Genomic DNA, 21,747 nt, shown 5'->3' on the forward strand with positions numbered 1-21,747 from the left:
CCAGGCGGGGGTTACCGACGCTCAGAGGGTCAGTATTTCTGTTTATTCTGTTGTAAGCGTAGGTTTCAGTTTTAACCCTTGCTTCTTTGTCGTCGCAGGCGTATGCGAGGGCCGTGCGAAGCGACAGGATTTTGCATGACTTCATCCGGCGCTTTGGGGCATCTCAGAAGGAGCTCGCTCGGACGAAGGCTGGGTTGGCTCAGGTCGAGCGAGGTTCGCACCCGGGGGCGGAGACCGAGACGCTTCGAGACCAGCTTCGTGAGGCCAGGGTGGAACTCCAAATCGCACAAGACCAGCGCTACGGAGCCCAACTGTCAGTGGCCAAGATGGCGGGGGAGCTTACCGAAGAACGGCGAGCTTGCGAGGTGGCGACCCGAGCAGCGGAGATTTTTCGCACTGAGGTTACCGACCTTATTGAATGTGTTGTAGGGGTCACGTTCAACCGAGCGTACAATGTTTGCATCAAACTTGGTAGGAAGTAAAAGTGTAAGAGTACCACCCTCTTGATATACGTCCGGTTTTACCCACTTTCCGCTATGCTTAGCATATAAACATATTTCCACCATAGCTGTATACATTCGGTCACATTAGATATGAGTATTAAAAAATAGTTATTAACATTGAAAAACATCCAGTTCGTGACACGTGTGTCACGAAGTGAATCCAGTTCGTGACACATGTGTCACGAAGTGAATCCAGTTCGTGACAAACAAATCACACCCAAACACAATGGAACCTATTTCAACATGAATCAAAACAATTAAACATGTTCTTATATGTTAAAAATAGGAAGAACTTACCAAAATATGTTTGAAGAAGTTTTGGATCTAGGATTTGCAGGAAACCTCCTCAGCACAAGAAGAAGAAGAACCTTGGATTTGCAGGAAACAAACCGTCATCTGGATTTGAAGGAAAAAATGGGTTTAGAATTATTGCAAAATGGGTTTAAAATGGGCTTAGGATTCAAACCTTGGATTTGCACTCCGGCAACCCTCGTGAAGAAACCTCCGGCGACCCACAAGCGGAGGAGTGAGTGTTTTTTTTCACACTGTCGGAGTGAGGAACTGAAGGCTGGGTTCTGAAGATAAAAACGCAAATGAGTTGGTCTTCATTAATGGGTCTTGAGGGTAGTTGAAGAAAAAATAAAATCTCTCACCTCCTTGTAGTACTACTTTTGTCAATTTTTTAGTTTTTGGCTGCATTTGGTAAGTCATGAGATGGTATTATTAGTGTCAATATCCCATACACTATTTCCATGTATAGTAATTGGATGATACTATTATGATATAGTAATTACTAATTACTAATTACTAATTACAAATGTTTTTGCATTAAATTGGTGAAGATCATAAGAACGACAAAAAAGGAATAGGAAGTTGAAACGAAAGAATTTCTTTTGCAGGAAAATATTCGCATATGATTTATTTTGAGATGAAAATCAGCTTCTTTGATTCCTCTAATAGAACTAGGTGTTACACATGACAGTTAGAGAGACCTCTCTTTCTCTCATCCTCACTGATAATTTAAAATGGCACATTCGTTCACAAACTAAAGAAGCTAGCATGTATAAGCTTAGTAGAATAACATGAAATTTCATGAGAATTGTCTCAAAATCTACAGAATGAGAAATAGATATGAAACTCTATCTTATTGTTATGCAACTCGGACATCCACTCACTTCGATTTCTTCTTTTTTCAGACTTGCAAAAACTCAGAAACTGCTTCACCTGAAATAATAATAATAACAAAAAAAGTGACAATGGTCAAATGACCTGGCAAACTAATCGAGATGGGCAAGCATTTACCAGCAAATTAATCGAGAATCTATAAACCTAATGACAGCAGAAATTTTGTGTCTTGCAATGCAAGAAAATGACTTACCGTGCATTCTCTTTACAAACCGTTCAAACTCCAAAAGGTTGTGTGTTTCCATGAGAGATGGAGTGAGTCTGAGATAGGTAAAGGCAGACAAATGCTTGCCATCAGGGTCGTTCCAAGGTTTGGCGTTTTCCAGAATCTTGTTAAAACCTTCTCTATCGTAGCAAGGAAGAGCGTTCTCACTTGCAACTGCGATATTCACATCCCACGCGGCGTTCAGGACCTGGATGCAAATAATTTAGAGTCACGGCAAATTATTGATATTTATTTATTCAAATTAGCCCCCCTAAATATATCTTCTAGTTCCGTCCCTTTCCATGCAACAATGGATGCGAAGAGCTTTAAATCCGACTATGACTGAACAAACCACTGTAATCAAGATAAAACTATTAATGAGAAAGCGAAAAAGAAAACAAGTTAAATCGTGACTGAAAAGAATGGTTACGATTTCCAAAACAATCAACTGGAACAACGAAGAAGCTTGAAGCTTACAAACAGACTTTTCAACAAATCTTCTATGTATTAAAACAATTATTGCTTTTACTTTATTTCTGGCATCGATGAACATCAACTATAAAGATCATACTACGAATTCTCATAAACACGGAAAGCTAACACAGTTCATACCTGCCAAACCAATCCCTCGGGGTCAGCAAGTGCCTCAGGGTAGTCCTCGTGTTGATCAAGTGTGCGAAGCTCCACGCACGTGAAGTTTAGAGCGGTCTCACGTTTCTTTAACATCGTTGTGATTGGCACGTAACCGTCACGGTTCGCAGGGTTGTAAAACCCAGCTGTCAGCTCAGCGGCGTGACTCGCTGTCTTGTACCACCAATGTATCCCTGATAACTGCAAAAAAAAAAAAAAAAAAAAAAAAAAAAAGCCAAATAAGCCACCAAAAGTCTAAGAATTGCTAGATGGCCAATCTTTTATAATTTTTTTGTAAATAGCCACCACAACTTATTTACGGCACTCAAAAAGACAAAAATACCCAAAAACATTCCGGCTTATTTTGGGTTTTTTTGTCTTTTTATGTGCTGTAAATAAGTTGAGGTGGCTATTTACAGAAAATTTATAAAAGGTTGGCTTTTATACAAAACGCTATAAGTCAAATGGCTATATGGCTAAAAGACCAAATAAAAAAGGGTAAGAAATAGATAACACCACAAAAGTGTAGAAGTTAATGATTTTTTTTCTCTTCTTCAATGAAAAAACTACCTTAGCAGCGATGCAAGTTCCTTCAAAAGCTATATTGGCTAAAGCCAACACACGATCACCATGGTCAATCAATGTCCGAGAGTACCAGTTAAGGAAGAATCTTCCGTAATAGCTGTCGTATTCACCTCCGTCCCGAAAGAATCCAGTGTCGTGAGGTTCGGAGTTATAAGAACCTGCATCATCTGGTCCTCTGGCCCAATTTGAGTGTCCCCTCACTTCCGCTGCTTTCATCAGACTTTTCATCAAGTACTTATCGTAGCACTGAACTCAAATAAGTCCCATCAAAACACAGATAAATCGTACAACCCTTTTACTTTCTAGAGTGATTGTGGGAGAAAATTAGTACCTGGAATTCACCGATACCGGGATATTTCCAACCATGTTTTTCCGGGTAGGAAGGATAACGCAACTCTCCACATGGACCTAGACCAACTTCAATTTCGCATATGACGCCACTCTCGAAAAATTCATCAAACTCCACACGGAAGCTTCTCATGTAATCAAAATAGACCTGCGCTAGTTTTATGCGAAACAAGGATACAGGTGACTCATAGAATTAGGGTCTTGACTATACTAGGATTGTACAGGAAACTAAAATTCAGCTTAAAAACAATGCAATGATGGCACTATATTAAGAGTAAACACAGACTCTGCCATCCACTTTAGAACAATTCTCAGTAATAAAAGTTTTACAAGATTAATGAAAGATGCCCGCCAAATTGGCTTCTAGTGATAAACAAAGCAGTTCAGCTACAAATCAGAATCAACAGAAAAAGAGTAGAGGTGGATGCCACATCTTTCCAGGCTTGATGTTATGTTCAAAACCTTTAAGAAATAAACCTAAACCTTTTCAAGCCAGCAAATAAAAGTAAAAGCCCAAAATTCCTACCTCAACAGCAGTTCGACCTTTCAAAACCCGTTCTTTATCAATGCCCCACGAGAGACATTCTGTATCTCGTCGGCCTTCGGCGTCGGTGAAGTATATATCAGGATTGCTCAGACCAATTTCTTTTATCCAAGCCGGGAGTGGAATATGTACGTCATCTCCGACATTGCCTCCACATTCGTGGAAAGACATAACAACCTAATTCCCATCGACCACGGACCAAAAAAAAAAAATAAAAAAAAAAACCAAATAAACTTTAGAATCCTCCTAAAAATCCATGTACCCTTTCAACAAAATGTTGAATCACCTGTAATTTGAGGTCAAGGTCTCGCACGATCTGAAACAGCTTCCTGTAACCAGTCCAGTTATATACCTGCGGAGAATGTGACTCCACAATTCCCCACCAGCAATCAACCATGACACCATCAACGTTAATCGATTTCAAGGTCTTGAGATGGTTCACAAGGCTCTCTGGGTCTACCATCTGGCAGTTCATATCGAGGAGGCCTAGCTAAACAGCACAATCCATTTTAGTATATAGATAGTATGATTAGTAATCATATCTTTAAAGGAAAACTTACGGGCAACATCACATATATAGGAACATAAGGACTCCCCGTAAAATCTCTCTCTTGAATCTCTGGGGACGCCTCTTCGACCTGATTGCATTTGCAAGAGCTAAAAGTTATAAGATTTGAAATACAATAAGTACAGAAAGTCACATCATTTTCTCGGTGGAAAAAAAAAAGCAAAACAAAATCAATCGAGCAAGACCTGGCCGTTGAGACTGTCCGTGGAGCTATCGATCAAGGAGTAATCTTCGGTTATCTCTCCTTCATTCTCGACGATCGCTCTGTTCCGAAACCGAGAACCAGAAGTCAACCTGAAAGAGCCTTCATTTCCCGAGCCTCGAAACGAAGGCAAAAGAGGTTGAACTTTTGACGAAAACGACGAAGAAGTCGGAGACAGTCTTTGTGTGTGAAAAGCAGTCGGATAAATCGAGCTGAGCAACACCTGAGCCGAAAATGTCGGCATTGTGAAACTCTCCGACGGAATAAAAAGGCGAGTGATCTGTTAGTTTGCCGGGAATTCCTTTTGTATCGTTTTTGTTTCCCTGGAAAATATCAGACTCAGCAAGTGAAGTGATTGCTTAAAAAAGTCGAGTTAGCTTACGTTTTCTTCAAGCACTTTCCACGATATTTTCCTAGTTACCAAACAAATACAAGTATGAGGATATCTCAGTCTTGTCGAAGCCGACTAGGGACGATGAACTTAATATCTCTCTTTTTTCGCTTTATCAAATTTTGGTGATATTCCACTAAAATCCCAATATTGAACCTCTCAAAGTTATGATAATTATATTTACTTGATCATATATATAAAGTTTCCATTGATATAACCAGTACATATAATCTACCCTTCAGGTTCACTTCGTAACACAAAATAGTCAAATATACCGTTATACTCTACATCACTTATGAGCCCCGAGTTCCACCGATTCCCGAGTGAAAGTTTTCTTTGCCACTCAAAGTGCAAATGTTCACGCAATCTGATGGTTCTAGAATCGATTATCAGGTGAGAGAACATTGACTCTCTTTCCTAACATATTCTACTTATGATGTTTCCCTTTCATCACTGATTATACCCAGTCTCTCAAAACATAAGTATATAAGCATCTATATAGTTGTGAACGAATGAATCAAAGAGTTGATCGAGTATATAGCCCTGATTTCTAGGAGCACCTTAAGATTTAGGTTGATCTACATTTGTTGCCATCAGTTGTGATTGCGATACGTCCCATCGTAACTGTCGCTAACATGTACTTAATCGCAACATTTCTAGGTCATGTACAGACCAACTGTACATAATGTTCTCACTCAGTGAAAACTTATCCACTTGCAAATAACATATGTGATCTCAAATCTAACTACCCAGGTATACATTGATCACTTACCAATTTAAGCACTCCACCCGAGACTTATATTTCTCACAACAGATATAAAGATATAATCCCCGTTCATGCATAAGGCTAAGGGTTAGACGAATGTTGTTATATAATATTATGTACTATCCAATCTATTATATTATTGATATCTTTATCTCATTCACTTGATAATCTAACGTAATTACAATAATACCTTTTAGGGGGAATTACCATAATACTCTTTCGTGAGCAAGATTCCTAACAATATCCTAGTTTGACCATAGAAGCGTATGGCTATCATAAACTATATTCTACATTTATTGTAGAATCCGACACTTGTCCAACAACCTCTCATGTATACTTCAGAGGGTAATGGCCATTTAATCCTCAAATAATTCATAGAAAGTGAGACTTGACTAGCAATCTCTCATTTGTGCCATGTTAGGCTTATGCCTCTTCTCGAATGAGAAAGTGAGATTTATTATTTCTAACGAAATCTCATCCATAACATTAATGGCTTTCTTCTTTCTAGATCTAACCAAATGTGACTTATAAGGGATACTTCAATCTCCTTATATAACTTATTTAATTCATCCCATGCAAGGCAAGGGCTAGACATATTGAGTTTAAACGAACTTCTTATACTGGTCATCCATAGTTGGATACCTTGCAAAATCTTCATTATAGGTCATAGAGAACTTCTTCAGCAAAACACCATTTCGTTATCTTACTTATTGTGTTTCCCTTGTTCATAGTGTTTCTTTAGGATTTCGACGTCTAAAGTTAATACTCAAGAGTCATTCCTAAAAGTATATCCATATAAGTACTTCCCACTATTTCTCTTGAATATAACATCCCATGTATATTCACTCAGAGATTTACAAAACATCTTCAATATGCTTCACTATGGTGTCATCAGGTATTTTATGAATACTTGTGATCAATGAACATTTCAGTAAATGTCATTTATCATATGTTTACCATTAGATATGGCACATAACAATCTCATCGGATCCGAGCCAGGCCGCCAAGACGTCTTTGTCTTCTTGAGTCAAATCATTATTCGTCTGTGGAGGATAGGGGGTGGTGAGTACCCATTTGTGCTTGTTAATGGTAAAGACGATGTCGAGGTTACGTTTCCTAGTTTTGTTTGAGGAAATGATGATTAAGAGAGGGTTGAGAGACATCTTGCTGAATTAAGTTGAAATAAGTTAAATATTAGTCTTTTGGTTTAGGATTTAAGTTTATTTAAGTTTTTAGGATGAACAAGACAAGAAAAATCCAAATGTGTTATGAACGAAATGATACTTTACTCTTTCGAGGGAAGGCCTCTAAGAGTTTCCTTTCATAAGTAAATGACTCATTATTAATGCATAGTCAAGACGTCAATACATCATATTTGACTAGCCATCTTATAAAAAAGTTTGATCACTCGCATCCTTTCGCAGGGCCTCGATGGAGGATTACTAGGGATGGAGTCTAAGTGTCTAACCAACCACTTAGTCCAAAAGATCGACTTTGAAAAATAATCCACCGAGGTGAGGCCTTGTCTCATTGTCTCACTCTCTGACGTAGCTCATTGAGCAATGATCAGAGCAAACCGTCGTTGAGTACTCTTATTTAAGATAGGGCCACGAGGGTGAATCTTAGTCTGGCGACAATTACACTTTTCATTAGTGTTGAGGATCGTGGGTTAACAACAAGTATAACCCTCCCACTTAGTTTTTAGAGTTGGCACATTGTCTCTAATACATTTCGGAAACATGCTTTTCCTAGTGCTTTGAGAGATACAGTGGACTTCTAGAAAGGAATCCTAGATCTTCATGTTCAAGGAAAAGCAGTGTTAGTGCATAAAGCCACAAGGTACATACTCGTACATTTTCCTATTTTCTATTCGGGAAAGTGCATGAGGGAAGTGTGAACTTCAACTCACTCGAACGCTTGAAAGTTTGAGATTACACATCTTTATTTTTCGACTCGTCTACGAGGAGACCTCCCACTCAAATTTTCAAGAGCATATAGATTTTGAACATATGTGATATAGATATAGTTTTGAAAACATTTTGAAAAACATATATGATTTGGATGACAAAACATTTTAAAGTTTTGAAAGTCAAAACAATTTTCAACAATGAAACTAGTTATAAAGAAATTCAATTCAAGTAAATTTTTCTAAAATCAAAACATTTTAATCTTTCACATTATGTTTATTATCTTATGAAAAACAATTTTGCTCAAGGAAATTTTCTCATTAGAATTCTATAACTCATGGAGTGGGGTCCGAAATCCGGAATTAAATATTTTTAGAAAACTGGACATTCGGAACAACTGCGCTCCTCGGAGTAAAATCGACATAGCAGGCGACTCTGAGATCCCTTTGACCTAAACCAACAGCATTGGAAATAGGACAAACAGACCTTTAATTTGATTTAAGAATCATTAAACTTCAAATTTTGAGCACATAGTTATGCCACTTTTACAGTAGGTTTTTCTTGAGTTCGAAGAAAACTGAAAATAATTAAAGTCTGGACTTGAGTGCGAGTGTAAAGCAATGTTTTAGAGAGTTCTTATAGCTTTTATATGTGTTTTATTAACATGGTAATAACATAGTATAAAAGTAAATAACAACAAACATAAAACGAAATGAGTAAACAAATAAAACTAGCAAGACAATATAACTAGTCATGAAATTACTTGAAATATCTCAAACTTCATAAAACACGTTTTTCATGATGAAATATTAAAAACTTTTAGAACTGATTCTAATGTGTTTTAATAACATCCCAATGTCATAGAAAATCAATATGATTTTTAATTGAAAGACACGAGCAATAAATTAAAAAAAATCTAAGAAAACAATTCTAACTTGTCGAAAAACGAGTAATTTTTCTAAAACGATTTTAAAGCTTATAGTTTTAATCACATGTACATGCTTAATTTTAACCTGGCTCTGATACCATTTTTTGGAATAGATCTAGGATTAAGAGAAGTTTAACGCTTCTTCAAGCGGCGGAATTTAAAAATTTCTTTAAAACAAGTAAAAACAATTTTTACTACCCTTGACAAATAGCAATCACATGTTATTTTAAATTAAAACTATCTAAGAGCAATTACTTGTTTACTAACCTTTACATAGCTTGATCGTTGAGAAGCTTATGGAGGTTGAATCGCTCGTCTCACCACGTAACTCGCCTTTCTTCGTTCTTAGGGAATTCAAGTAACCACAAAAGATTCTATCACATGAATCACTCGAGGTAAGAAGGATTTAGTGTGTGGGCACTTTTAAACACAACGACTCAAGAACAGGTCTTAGAGTCGAAGAGCTAAAACAAAACACTAGGTCAAATGTGGACCTGGGTGCCAAAAACAAAAACGAAAAAGGTTAGAGAGAAAGAGTGGGGCGGCCAAATTCTAGAGAGAGAAGCTCTCAATCTCTAAAATTGTGTGTTGTGAGTTGTGAATAAGGTGGGGTATTTATAGGAGGAGGATTACCTTCAAAAGGTAGTTTCCTCTTTTCTATAGAATATCACATATTCATGAGCAAATATTTTCTCTCCTTTTCCTCATTTCACACGTCCAAGATGGCTTCTAGAAGCCCTTGGATTTGTCTCCTCTTTTGTTCTCTCTTGGTTGGCTGGGCATGTAACTATCCTCATAGAGGAAATTTGTTTCCTCTTTTTCTTTTGGCAAGTATCTTCATACATTAATACACAAAATAAACTCTCCTCTCTAGTCATGTTGGACGTGCAAGGACCTTCTAGAAGGAGCTTCTAGATGTTTCTTCATTTGTTCATGGCAACATAAGAAAAGTACATTAAGAATTTTCAAGTAAAATTCCATGAAACAAAATAAATCCTCAAGGCACAATTACACTAATATGGCCATATGATACATTAATTGTCATCATATGACAATGTAAAAAAAAAATATTTATTGACATATTTACTGAAAAGCACTCAGTTCAAATAAATTTATTTTCTACTCAAGAATTTAACCTAATTGTAATGAGTGGATCCATTGAATATTATCTATGTTTATCCTTCATGAATATCATCAGCTAGTCGGGATTTACAAAATTACCATTTTACCCTTCTAGCTGTTATTTCCTCAACTCCTTTGTCGCTTGTTAATAAGTTAGAAACAATGTATTGACGAGGAGCTAACAAGTCACATTGTTTCATCCAAAAGAGTCAAGACTCAATTTGGACACTGGCCAGTTCATTTATTCACATTCCAAGGAACAAAGCATGAGGTGATATATATTGCATTTCAGCAATCTTGTACATGAATTCCATATCTATGAGAACTTCACAAAGTTACTCATGACATCTTCACAACTTAGTACTTCACCAATAGGTCCTGCTCGGAATCACATAGTGAGTCCGAATTCTGACTTTCTCAAATGAGAATACGTAAGCTGTGAAATGGCATGTCTCATTTCAGGATTAAGGTAAGCATGATGCAATTCATACGTAGTGACTTCGAGACATAAGAGGTTAAATGGTTTGTTTTTATCTTGTCTCTAGAAGTGCACTGGTCAATTCAGTACCTACGGAAGATACATAGAAGAAGTATAGAGTCTCCAACTCTCAATGCCCCATAACCAGACCTCATAGATACTCCTAACAATCGTACTGAGCTCAATAGTCCTTTGACCCTTAGATTGCGTATATATTGTTTTAAGCAAACTATGTAGAGTTTGTTCATGAAAATCTACATTTGTCTCTTCGTAAGTTGTTAAGTTTGTTTATGGACTAAAGACTAAGGTTTTTCATAAAGCTTCAAACAGACAAGGAAGAATGAATGAACTGTTGTCGGTCGTTTTCGGAAAACCCGAGACGCCAAGAAGACACGCCGTTCAAAGGGCCGATGGTCAGGCCGGAGGTCCTGAAGAGCGGCAAGCCTTCTGTCACGAGTCGACTGGCAAGTCCTCCTGCCAAATCCTCATGCCCCTCGAGTCGAGCCTCGAGTCGTTCTCCTCGAGTCGAGCCTCGAGTCGTTCCTCGAGTCGAGCCTCGAGTCATTCTCCTCGAGTCGAGCGTCGAGTTATTCCTCGAGTTGAGCCTCGAGTCGAGCCTCGGGTCGTTCCTCGAGTCGAGCCTCGAGTCGCTCCTCGAGTCGAGCCTCGAGTCGTTCTCCTCGAGTCGAGCCTCGAGTCACTCCTCGAGTCGAGCCTCGAGTCGCTCCTCGAGTCGAGCCTCGAGTCGTTCCTCGAGTCGAGCCTCGAGTCGCTCCTCGAGTCGAGCCTCGAGTCGCTCCTCGAGTCGAGCCTCGAGTTGTCCTCCTCGAGCCGAGCCTCGAGTTGTCCTCCTCGAGTCGAGCCTCGAGTTGCTCCTCAAATTGAGTCACTCTCGTCAAGTGGAAACCTTTATATTTCACGTGGCAAGAATGGTATTCGAAGACCCCTAAAGGCCCATAAGAGTCCGGCAAGACGAGCCATTCGCCGCGCGCACAGCACGCTGCGCCGGCCAGCCATGCAGCAAGCCGCGCGCCGTGCCAGGAAGGGAGCGCGCCGCGCCAAGACGCGTCCGCGCCGCGCGCTCCATGCTCCGCGCATCCTGCGCCGCGTCCAGTGGCCTGCGCGCCGCGCCCCGTGAGCTGCGCGCTGCGCCCCCTGCGCCGCGCGCGCCATGCGCCTCCAGTTGGCGGCGCGCGCGCCCCTAGTCCCACATGGAAGAAAAAGAAGCCTTCTAAGGCCCTCAAACACTTATAAATACCCCCTCTCATTGAGGGGAAAGCCATCCCATTCATTCTCAAAGAACTTGAGACTTCTCTCTGCTTCTCTGGATGCCATCCTTGGCCTGAAGCAGATTCTCCTCGATTTCTCGTTCTCAGAGATTCTGAAGCGCTTTCCGGGGACTCCCGAGTGCCGCCTCTCTTGATCGAACGATTAATCTTAAGCCCACGAGTGCTCTAACGGTTTTCGACTGAAAATCGCCTACGCGTCTAGCACCCTAGACGCGTCCACCATTTCTGACAAGAAATCGCCTACGCGTCCGGCATTTCCAACTAGGAATCGCCTACGCGTCCGGAATCTCCGCCACAACAAGGAACTCTTGACTTAGAGTCTTCCACGTCTCCAAAAGAGAGAAAACACACATTCTCTCTCGCATACGCGATCTCCAAAGTTCTGAGACGTCGCCGAGGACTCCTCCGCGCCTCGTCTCCTTCGTTGAGCACGCCTCTCCACCAAGGCTCCGCACCTCATACTGCGTCTTACACGCCTGAACTACGTTCTGACCTGATCCCACACACGGGTACGTAGGCAGCCGACACCCAAGGCACGGTCACTCCTCCTCCTCACCCCCTACCTCTCCCGAGAGGCGGGTTGATCGGAGAAAACTCTAGCTCGAGACTATCGAGTTCACACTCTTGGCCCGGGTGCGATCACTTGGTCCGGCCTTGGATCGAACCGCCCGAGGTTTTAAATAGTTGTTCATTTTCGTGCGACAACATTTTGGCGCTAGAAGGAGGGGACTTCCCGACCTATTCAGCCCGAAATCCCTTCTGTTCATCTTCTTCTTTTCTTCTACAAACTCAACTTTCTCGAACTTGAGAAACGATGAGTAGCCAACCACTCGTACGTTCTAAGGGCGTTAACAACCCCGATAACGTCACTGGGACCAAAAAATATTTCTTGCGCTCTCACGCGCATGGTGACGAAGAGTCGCTCCACGAAGAGAGCTCGACCCGCTCACCATCTCCATCTCCAGACAGCAGGGACGACCGCATCATGGAGTTGGAGGAGAATATCCGCCAACTAAAGGCGAAGAACGCGAGGTACCACAGCCGACTGGCTGCGAAGCAACCCGCGCATGACACAATGATCCCCAATGGGGGTCCTGAAAACCTCAACGAGGAAAGCCGCGACCGCGACCCTGATTACGAGGGTGCTGGCGATTCGAAGGATATCGAGACTTCTCTCACGAAGGACGGGGAACACCCCGCCGTGTTTGAAGCCGGTCCTTCGAATCCCCTACCCCGGATAGGCAACACGCCGGGTGCTTCTCAAGAGGGAAATTCCCGACGTTCGGCCCTCGACCGACTAGGTCACAAGGAGAATGTTGCGGAAAGTCAGGGCACGCGGAGAGCGCGCCATCGCAGACGAAGCCGGCGCCTCCGTACGACCAGCCCTGATCTTAGGGACCACCTCACCGCCCAATGCATTGAGCGTGGCGATGACCTAAGAGAGTGAGTGAGCTCTCGGCCAAACATCCCCGTAGCAGCCCCAACTAACAGGAACAGCCGCACGGGTCAAGGGTCAAAAGAAAGACGACAGGTGACTCCTCCCGAATAGGGAGTTACTCCGAATACCGGTCTTGATGTGATCACTGTGATCCATAATCTTCGAAATGAAGTACGAGATCTCCGAGAACACGGAATAGGCGGAAGTGCCTATGGGGTCGTCGAGGAGAATTCATCGCCTTTCACGGCTCAGATATTGGCCGAGGTGTGTACGGGAAATTTCAAACTCCCGAACCTCTCTCCCTATGATGGGAAAGCGGATCCCGCTTACCATATCCAGCACTATGAAACCTGGATGACAATGCAGGGTGTCACTCACAGCGCTATGTGCCAAGCTTTTAATCTTACCCTCGCCGGACCCGGCTTCGAGTGGTTCAAGAACTTAAGGCCGGGAAGCATCCGCTCGTTCAAAGACGTGAAGGACATGTTCCTAGCACGGTTCGCTACGTCTATGGTCCAAAAGAAGACCAAGATGTACCTGTGGTCAATCAGGCAAGAGGATGGCGAGTCTCTTAGACGATACCTCGCCCGATTCACCGAAGAATCGAATAAGGTCAACCGCTTTGACGACAAAGACGCAATCACTGCCATCATTGAAGGCTTGCGCACAAGTGACTTCCTTAAGTCCATCGTCGGCCGTGTCCCTTCTACCATGGCCGAGTTAATGACTCGAGCCAAGACCTTCATGGGAGTCGAAGATTACCTCGATGGTCGCAAGGGCAATGATCAAAGCCCTCACCACCGAGACGAGCCTAGCAACGAGCAAGGCAACTCCCGTAAAAGGCGAAACAGAGGAGGTCAGACTTTTAATAGCCGACCTCCGATGCCCCAGAAGCCGTGACTTGCGGAAGACTTTAAGGGCTACTCGTCGTTCACACCGTTGAACACGATGCCGGATCAAATCCTGGCTTTGGCGTGTGACAAGTTCACTCCCCCGGCTCCAATGAGCAAAGACCCCGCGACTCGCGACCGGTCTAGATATTGCGAGTTCCATCAGGAATACGGTCACCTGACCTCCGAGTGCCACAGTCTTAAAAGGCAGATCGAGGCATTGATCCAACGGGGTGAGCTGAAAGAGTTCGTGTTACGCATGATTAGCGCTGCGGGCCCCACCACAAAAAGACCACAGTCTGGCAAGGGAGGAGGAACAGCCGCTTCTGCCGACCGAACCACGGCTACCGCCGACGCCAATCCACAACTCCACGTTGTGACCACCATACTGGGCAGTCCACAAGATGGAGACTCAGCCCGACAGCGGAAGAAATTCCTGAGGGCCGCGTCCCAAGGAGACGCTGCTATGCACGTCAACCTCACCTACGAGGAACCTCCGTCCATACCTCACGAGACGATGTACTTCACCAACGAAGAGGCCAAGCGAGTTGTGCATCCGCACGATGACGCGATTGTGCTCAAAGCCCAAGTGGCTAATAACTTGGTGAAAAGGGTTCTCATCGACAACGGCAGTGCTGCCCACATAATATTCAAGTCCACCTTAGAGCGCATGAAGCTCGGGGGGCTACGCCCAACTCCGACCCAAACACCTTTATTCGGGTTCACTGGGGAGAGAGTCATGACCGAAGGCATCATCGATTTGCCGATCACCTTCGGAACTCCCGGAGGCATTAAAGTCGTTCACATGGTCCCATTCCTAGTGGTCGATCAAGAGTCGCCCTACAATGTAATCATTGGGCGACCCACGCTGAATCGACTAAGGGCCATTACTTCAACATACCACCTACTGGTGAAGTTCCCCACCGAGGATGGAATCGGCACCATGGCTGGAGATCAATCCCAAGCCAGAATATGCTACATCCAAGGAATCGATGGAAAAACCGCTAGAAAGACGGTTAACACGATCTCCCGAATCAGAGATAGCGTCGAGTCGACCAAGGTCCTCCGCGAAATCCACGACGACCTCTGCATGACACTCAAGTGCAAGGCGCCGACGTCTTCATCCCAAACAGGGAGGGACCCCACAAAGTCTGCCAAGTCATACATGACGAGACACGCTACATCAAATACACGGACACCGATCCGTCGCCTGCGGAATGCGGAACACTTGAGAAAGTACTACCAGTAGCCAGCGCTTCCCCCCATTTTATTTCTTCGCTTTCCAACATTCAATAAGGCCTACGAGCCAATATTTTAGGATTTCCTATTTTTGCAATATTAATAAAGTTCGATGTTTTTCTTTCAAAATCCGTTTTGTCAAAGTTTTTCGATAACATTTATAAACCCAAAAACTCGGGGGGCTAGTGACATAGGCCACGGTAAATACACTCAAAATCCTCAAGAAAGTACGCTCCACCAAAACCAAACACCCGAACACAAACGGGAACGAGCGTTCAACTAAGACGCCTCCGCGGCGCGCAATAAGACATCCCAGAGATGCAGGCTAAGACGCCTCCGCGGCGCGCCATAAGACATCCCAGAGATGCAGGCTAAGACGCCTCCGCGGCGCGGCATACGACATCCCAGAGATGTAGGCTAAGACGCCTCCGCGGCGCGCCGTAAGACATCCCCGAGATGCAGGCTAAGACGCCTCCACGGCGCGCCGTAAGACATCCCCGAGATGCAGGCTAAGACGCCTCCGTGGCGCGCCATAAGACATCCTAGAGATGCAGGCTAAGACGCCTCCGCGGCGCGCCGTAAGACATCCCCGAGATGCAGGCTAAGACGCCTCCGCGGCGCGCCGTAAGACATCCCCGCGATGCAGGCTAAGACGCCTCCGCGGCACGCCGTAAGACATCCCCGCGATGCAGGCTAAGACGCCTCCGCGGCGCGCCATAAGACATCCCAGAGATGCAGGCTAAGACGCCTCCGCTGCGCGCCGTAAGACATCCCCAAGATGCAGGCTAAGACGCCTCTGCGGCGCGCCGTAAGACATCCCCGCGATGCAGGCTAAGACGCCTCCGCGGCGCGCCGTAAGACATCCCCGAGATGCAGGCTAAGACGCCTCCGTGGCGCGCCATAAGACATCCCAGAGATGCAGGCTAAGACGCCTTCACGGCGCGCCGTAAGACATCCCCGAGATGCAGGCTAAGATGCCTCCGCGGCGCGCCGTAAGACATCCCCGCGATGCAGGCTAAGACGCCTCCGCGGCGCGCCGTAAGACATCCCCGCGATGCAGGCTAAGACGCCTCCGCGGCGCGCCATAAGACATCCCAGAGATGCAGGCTAAGACGCCTCCGCTGCGCGCCGTAAGACATCCCCGAGATGCAGGCTAAGACGCCTCTGCGGCGCGCCGTAAGACATCCCCGAGATGCAGGCTAAGACGCCTCTGCGGCGCGCCGTAAGACATCCCCGAGATGCAGGCTAAAGTCATCCCTCATGAAGACGCCTACATGGCGCACCTAAGACGCCTACATGGTGCACCAAAGCCGCCTACATGGCGCACGTAAGACGCCTACATGGCGCAATCAAAGCCATCCATCGCGATGCACCGAAGACGCCTACATGGCGCACCTAAGCCGTCCCTCGCGACGCACCAAAGACGCCTACATGGCGCATGTAAGACGCCTACATGGCGCAACCAAGTCGTCCCCCGCGACGCACCAAAGCCACCTACGCGACGCACTTAAGACGCCTACATGGCGCACCTAAGAAGCATACATGGCACATCTAGGCCATCCCTCACGATGTGCCTAAGACGCCTAAACGACGCACAAAACCGCCTCTCACGACGCGCTCTGAGTCGCCACAAGGCGTTGCATGTGATGACTAATCGCAATGCACTCGAAGTCACCACAACGCGCACCTAAACCGCCGTACAAGGCGTAAGTCCTACCATCATTCGCCACCGTCAGCTGAGCACGATCACACTCGCCTTTGGAGACTCCCCATTCGACGCGAGCTAATTGAAGCTGCTCGCAAAGACTCGTGAACTCTGCCTCTGACCAAGAACTTCGCTCGGCCTGAGCTAGCCGAGACTTCGCTCGAGCATGCTCCTCCTAGAGGAGTCCCAGGCGACGGGTGAGGTCATGAAAAATTTTCTCGAGCCAAGCCTTTCTCCTCGAGTCGAATCATTCTCCTCGGGTCGAGCCTCGCTCCTCGGGTCGAGTCACTCTCCTCGAGTCGAGCCTTGCTCCTCGAGATGAGTCATCCTCCTCGAGTCGAGCTTAGGTCCTCGAGTCAAATCATTCTCCTCAAGTCGAGCTTCACTCCTTGAGTCGAGTCATTCTCCTCAAGTCGAGCTTTGCTCCTCGAGTCGAGTCATTCTCCTCGAGTCGAGCTTCGCTCCTTGAGTCGAGTCATTCTCCTCGAAGTCGAGCCTCGCTCCTCGAGTTGAGTCATTCTCTTCAAGTCGAGCTTTGCTCCTCGAATCGAGATTCGCTCCTTGAGTCGAGTCATTCTCCTAAAGTCGAGCTTCGCTCCTCGAGCCAAATCACTGTCCTCGAGTCGAGCCCCGCTCCTCGAGTCGAGTCATTCTCCTCAAGTCGAGCTTTGCTCCTCGAGTCGAGTCATTCTCCTCGAGTCGAGCTTCGCTCCTTGAGACGAGTCATTCTCCTCAAGTCGAGCTTTGCTCCTCGAGTCGAGTCATTCTCCTCGAGTCGAGCTTCGCTCCATGAGTCGAGTCGTTCTCCTCGAGTCGAGCCTCGCTCCTCGAGTCGAGTCATTCTCTTCAAGTCGAGCTTTGCTCCTCGAGTCGAGTCATTCTCCTCGAGTCGAGCTTCGCTCCTCGAGTCGAGTCATTCTCCTCAAGTCGAGCTTTGCTCCTCGAGTCGTGTCATTCTCCACGAGTCGAGCTTCGCGCCTTGAGTCGAGTCATTTTCCTCAGAGTCGAGCCTCGCTCCTCGAGTCATTCTCCTCAAGTCGAGCTTTGCTCCGTGAGTTGAGTCATTCTCCTCGAGTCGAGCTTCGCTCCTTGAGTCGAGTCATTCTCCTCGAGTCGAGCTTCGCTCCTTGAGTCGAGTCATTCTCCTCGAAGTTGAGCCTCGCTCCCCAAGTCGAGTCATTCTCCTAAAGTCGAGCTTCGCTCCTCGAGCCAAATCACTGTCCTCGAGTCGAGCCCCGCTCCTCGAGTCGAGTCATTCTCCTCAAGTCGAGCTTTTCTCCTCGAGTCGAGCTTCGCTCCTTGAGACGAGTCATTCTCCTCAAGTCGAGCTTTGCTCCTCGAGTCGAGTCATTCTCCTCGAGTCGAGCTTCGCTCCTTGAGTCGAGTCGTTATCCTCGAGTCGAGCCTCATTCCTTGAGTCGAGTCATTTTCCTCAAGTCAAGCCTTGCTCCTCGAGTCGAGCCATTCTCCTCGAGTCGAGTTCCGATCCTCGAGCAAACACCTGGAGTGACCTGAAGAACAGGTCAGCCAAAGTAGAGACCCGCGCTCGCGTCTGGGGAATAAGGGCCGATCTTCCGAACGCGGACGAAGAAGTGTCACCAGGGCGGGAATGGCGGATGCCCCGTGAGACCGACTTATGCTTGATGCGTTGTCAAACTTTTAGCGTTGATCCCCGAGCAGTCGAAGCCCTCCGGTGTAGCAGAGCCTTCCACCGGGTGCCACTCCGTCTTCTCGAGGCATCGGCCGCAGCATCAACCTCCGTCTTCGAGACCTCAGAATGAGCACGCCTTTGCAAAACGCAAAAGTGCAGTCGCCTTCCAAGCTGGCCGAGACGGATGACATGATCTTCCCCTGACATGTCGCAATTAGAAAATAATTGCCATGCTAATCATCGTCGAGTTGCATGGACTCCGGGTCGAAGATATCATAAAAAAAACGCCATCGAAGAAAGACTTGGACGTGACTCGCCAAAAGATTAACAAGCCGCGACACGCCGGTACGCCTCTGCACAAGTGCGTGCCCTACATGCCTGCGCATGTCCCCGTTGCTCCGGGGCTAGAGCGATGGATGCGAATGTGTCCGCCTCGCCCACGTTGAGCTACGCCTCTCATCCGCTTGGATCCTCCTCCACATGTTGATCACACACTCGTGTTGATAGAGATGGAAAAGCGAGAGAGAGCACTTGCAATTGTGAGAACGTTCTACAGAAATCACAAAAGTTTCGCGACGGCGAAGTCCTGGGAGATAAAATTTCCTCAAACACCCGGCGGAAACAACTAAAAGTTCACCGCCCGGGGCCTCCCGAGCGATAAACTTGGGGGGCAAATGTTGTCGGTCGTTTTCGGAAAACCCGAGACGCCAAGAAGACACGCCGTTCAAAGGGCCGATAGTCAGGCCGGAGGTCCTTAAGAGCGGCAAGCCTTCTGTCACGAGTCGACTGGCAAGTCCTCCTGCCAAATCCTCATGCCCCTCGAGTCGAGCCTTGAGTCGTTCTCCTCGAGTCGAGCCTCGAGTCGTTCCTCGAGTCGAGCCTCGAGTCGTTCTCCTCGAGTCGAGCCTCGAGTTATTCCTCGAGTTGAGCCTCGGGTCGTTCCTCGAGTCGAGCCTCGAGTCGCTCCTCGAGTCGAGCCTCGAGTCGTTCTCCTCGAGTCGAGCCTCGAGTCGCTCCTCGAGTCGAGCCTCGAGTCGCTCCTCGAGTCGAGCCTCGAGTCGTTCCTGTTACCAGTCCGTCCCGGCCTGGTACGGCAATGACTTCATATGGCGGCTTCCCCGAGCCTTTCCCGGCGCACGGCCACCTCAAGGCCGGCCATGGCCGAGTCAGAGCCGGCCATGGCCTTCACGGCCGAGTCAGAGCCGGCCATGGCCGGGTCAGAGCCGGCCATGGCCTCCACGGCCGAGTCAGAGCCGGCCATGGCCGGGTCAGAGCCGGCCATGGCCTCCACGGCCGAGTCAGAGCCGGCCATGGCCGGGTCAGAGCCGGCCATGGCCTCCACGGCCGAGTCAGAGCCGGCCATGGCCGGGTCAGAGCCGGCCATGGCCTCCACGGCCGAGTCAAAGCCGGCCATGGCCGGGTCAGAGCCGGACATGGCCTCCACGGCCGAGTCAGAGCCGGCCATGGCCTGGTCAGAGCCGGCCATGGCCTCCACGGCCGAGTCAGAGCCGGCCATGGCCGGGTCAGAGCCGGCCATGGCCTCCACGGCCGAGTCAGAGCCGGCCATGGCCGGGTCAGAGCCGTCCATGGCCGGGTCAGAGCCGTCCATGGCCGGGTCAGAGGTGTCTCTCGGCCAAGGGGCTGTCCACGATGCTCCTTGGTCGCCTATAAATACCAAGGTACCTCCCTTGGTCCAGGTAATCCATTCTTGAGTACTGAAACGCTGCCGAACTCGTACCTCGCTCGTTTCTCTCAACCTTTGGCCTCTAAACACCCCTAAAACCTCTATACTCCACCTCAATCACACTAATGTTGAGCGTCGGAGAGGTAAACAGGGGCACCCCCCCTGTTTCCCCTTTGTAGTTCACGTGGTCTCTACCCCTTTTCAGGTACTCTGACGAACTCAAGGGACATCCACAGCTAAGGGACGACTCGGGACACCGGGTCCGACACGCTCGAGTCGAGACGAGACCACTTGGTCCGGCCTCGGGTCTAACCGTCTACGACTCCTAAATCGTTGTCCGAAAAACTGCGACAACATTTTGGCGCTAGAAGGAGGGGATCTCTCGACCTTGGCAACACATCCCCTCTACCAGTCTTCTTCTCACTTCTACGACTCTCGAGAGATGAGTCGTAGCCCCGCCACCTCCGTGGGCGACCGAGCGACTAGCTCGAGGCGCGACCTCCAAAGCTCCGCGCACCGTCTCGAAGGGCAACCTCATGATAATGAGAGCCAGCCCCGAGACCCGGCGAATGACCCCGAGGCCGCAGTCCGAGAGGACACGGCTCGAAGGCTCGCCGAACTCCTAGACCGCCCTGGCGTCACCGGCGCGCTCATCGCCGACCTCCTCGACTCCAACAACGTCGGCGACATCAACCACGAGACCAACCTCGACCTCGCTATTCACGAAAGTGGACACGCGCGCACGCCTCCAAGGGGACACCCTCGGGCGGCCGCGTCAAAACGTCAACTTTCTGGTGAGCACGCACACACGCCCTCGAGGGGACACCCTCGGGCGACCACGTCAAGGCATCAAAGCTCGCACAATGCCCGAGGACGCTCGACCTCGAGGTCCCGAAAGGGACGCTCCAAGCTCACCATCCGCGTCCAAAATCCTTGTGAAGGTGACGACGTCGATGGTCTCGGCCTCCGCCAAAGGCGTCGCCTGAGTGATGCGCCCTTAACAAGGGTGATAGGGACGGCCTCCGGAGACTTGAGAGACCACCTCAACTCTCAAAGAAAGGATCCCGAGTTCGACTTGAGAGAAAAGCTCAACGCCCGACGCGAGACCGCGATCATCTTGGGGCAGCAACCACCCAACATTGATCGAGCACTCGATCAAGAGCGCGCAACCACGCTTGTGATACCGGCCGTTGGTCCCGAGTCACGAAGGAAAAGGCGCCGGAAAGGTCAAGTCCCTAACGACCACCCTTCTCCGGCCCCGAAGCGATCCTTCATCCCGCTCAACACAACGCCCGACCGGATCCTGCGCTTACGCCGCGATGAGCTGGGAAGCCCCGCTCCACTCACAAAGGACCCCGCGAAGCGAGATCGAAGTCGGTTCTGCGAATACCACAAAGATCACGGGCACGCGACGGTCGAATGCAAGCAGCTCAAGAAGCGAATTGATTCCCTAATTCGAGTTGGGAATCTCAGGGAATTCGTCGCGTCT

At 47.5% G+C, this 21,747-nt stretch overlaps 1 protein-coding gene across 2 annotated transcripts; it reads right to left on the reverse strand.

The window, feature by feature from the left end:
* Positions 1–1,375: 1,375 nt before the first annotated feature.
* LOC149401554 (beta-amylase 2, chloroplastic-like) lies at positions 1,376–5,265 on the reverse strand. 2 transcript variants are annotated; one of them, XM_089612869.1, is made up of 10 exons: positions 5,153–5,265; positions 4,754–5,093; positions 4,561–4,638; positions 4,287–4,490; positions 3,983–4,177; positions 3,440–3,604; positions 3,094–3,354; positions 2,506–2,724; positions 1,882–2,101; positions 1,376–1,727 (listed from the first exon to the last, which is right to left on the reverse strand). In XM_089612869.1, the coding sequence occupies exons 2-10, from the start codon at positions 5,012–5,014 to the stop codon at positions 1,696–1,698; spliced, it is 1,635 nt and encodes a 544-aa protein (XP_089468995.1). In that variant the 5' UTR covers positions 5,015–5,093; positions 5,153–5,265; the 3' UTR covers positions 1,376–1,695. The 2 variants fall into 2 exon arrangements, with proteins under 2 accessions (XP_089468995.1, XP_089468996.1); XM_089612870.1 differs by lacking the exon at positions 5,153–5,265 and having other exon boundaries at positions 4,287–4,486; positions 4,754–4,831.
* Positions 5,266–21,747: the final 16,482 nt, after the last annotated feature.

Source organism: Urtica dioica, chromosome 4 (genome assembly GCF_054948205.1).
Source record: "Urtica dioica subsp. dioica isolate 48M chromosome 4, U.dioica_male_clone48M_v1_H2, whole genome shotgun sequence".
NCBI lineage: Eukaryota > Viridiplantae > Streptophyta > Magnoliopsida > Rosales > Urticaceae > Urtica > Urtica dioica.

What these genes read in the sequence shown, in the direction of transcription:
- LOC149401554 (XM_089612869.1), bottom strand. Translation starts at nt 5,014, where the DNA reads ATGCCGACATTTTCGGCTCAGGTGTTGCTCAGCTCGATTTATCCGACT. An exon ending in CGGACAGTCTCAACGGCCAG is followed by an intron (nt 4,639 to 4,753) that starts GTCTTGCTCGAT and finishes AAATGCAATCAG; the next exon opens with GTCGAAGAGGCGTCCCCAGA. An exon ending in ACCTTGACCTCAAATTACAG is followed by an intron (nt 4,178 to 4,286) that starts GTGATTCAACAT and finishes GATGGGAATTAG; the next exon opens with GTTGTTATGTCTTTCCACGA.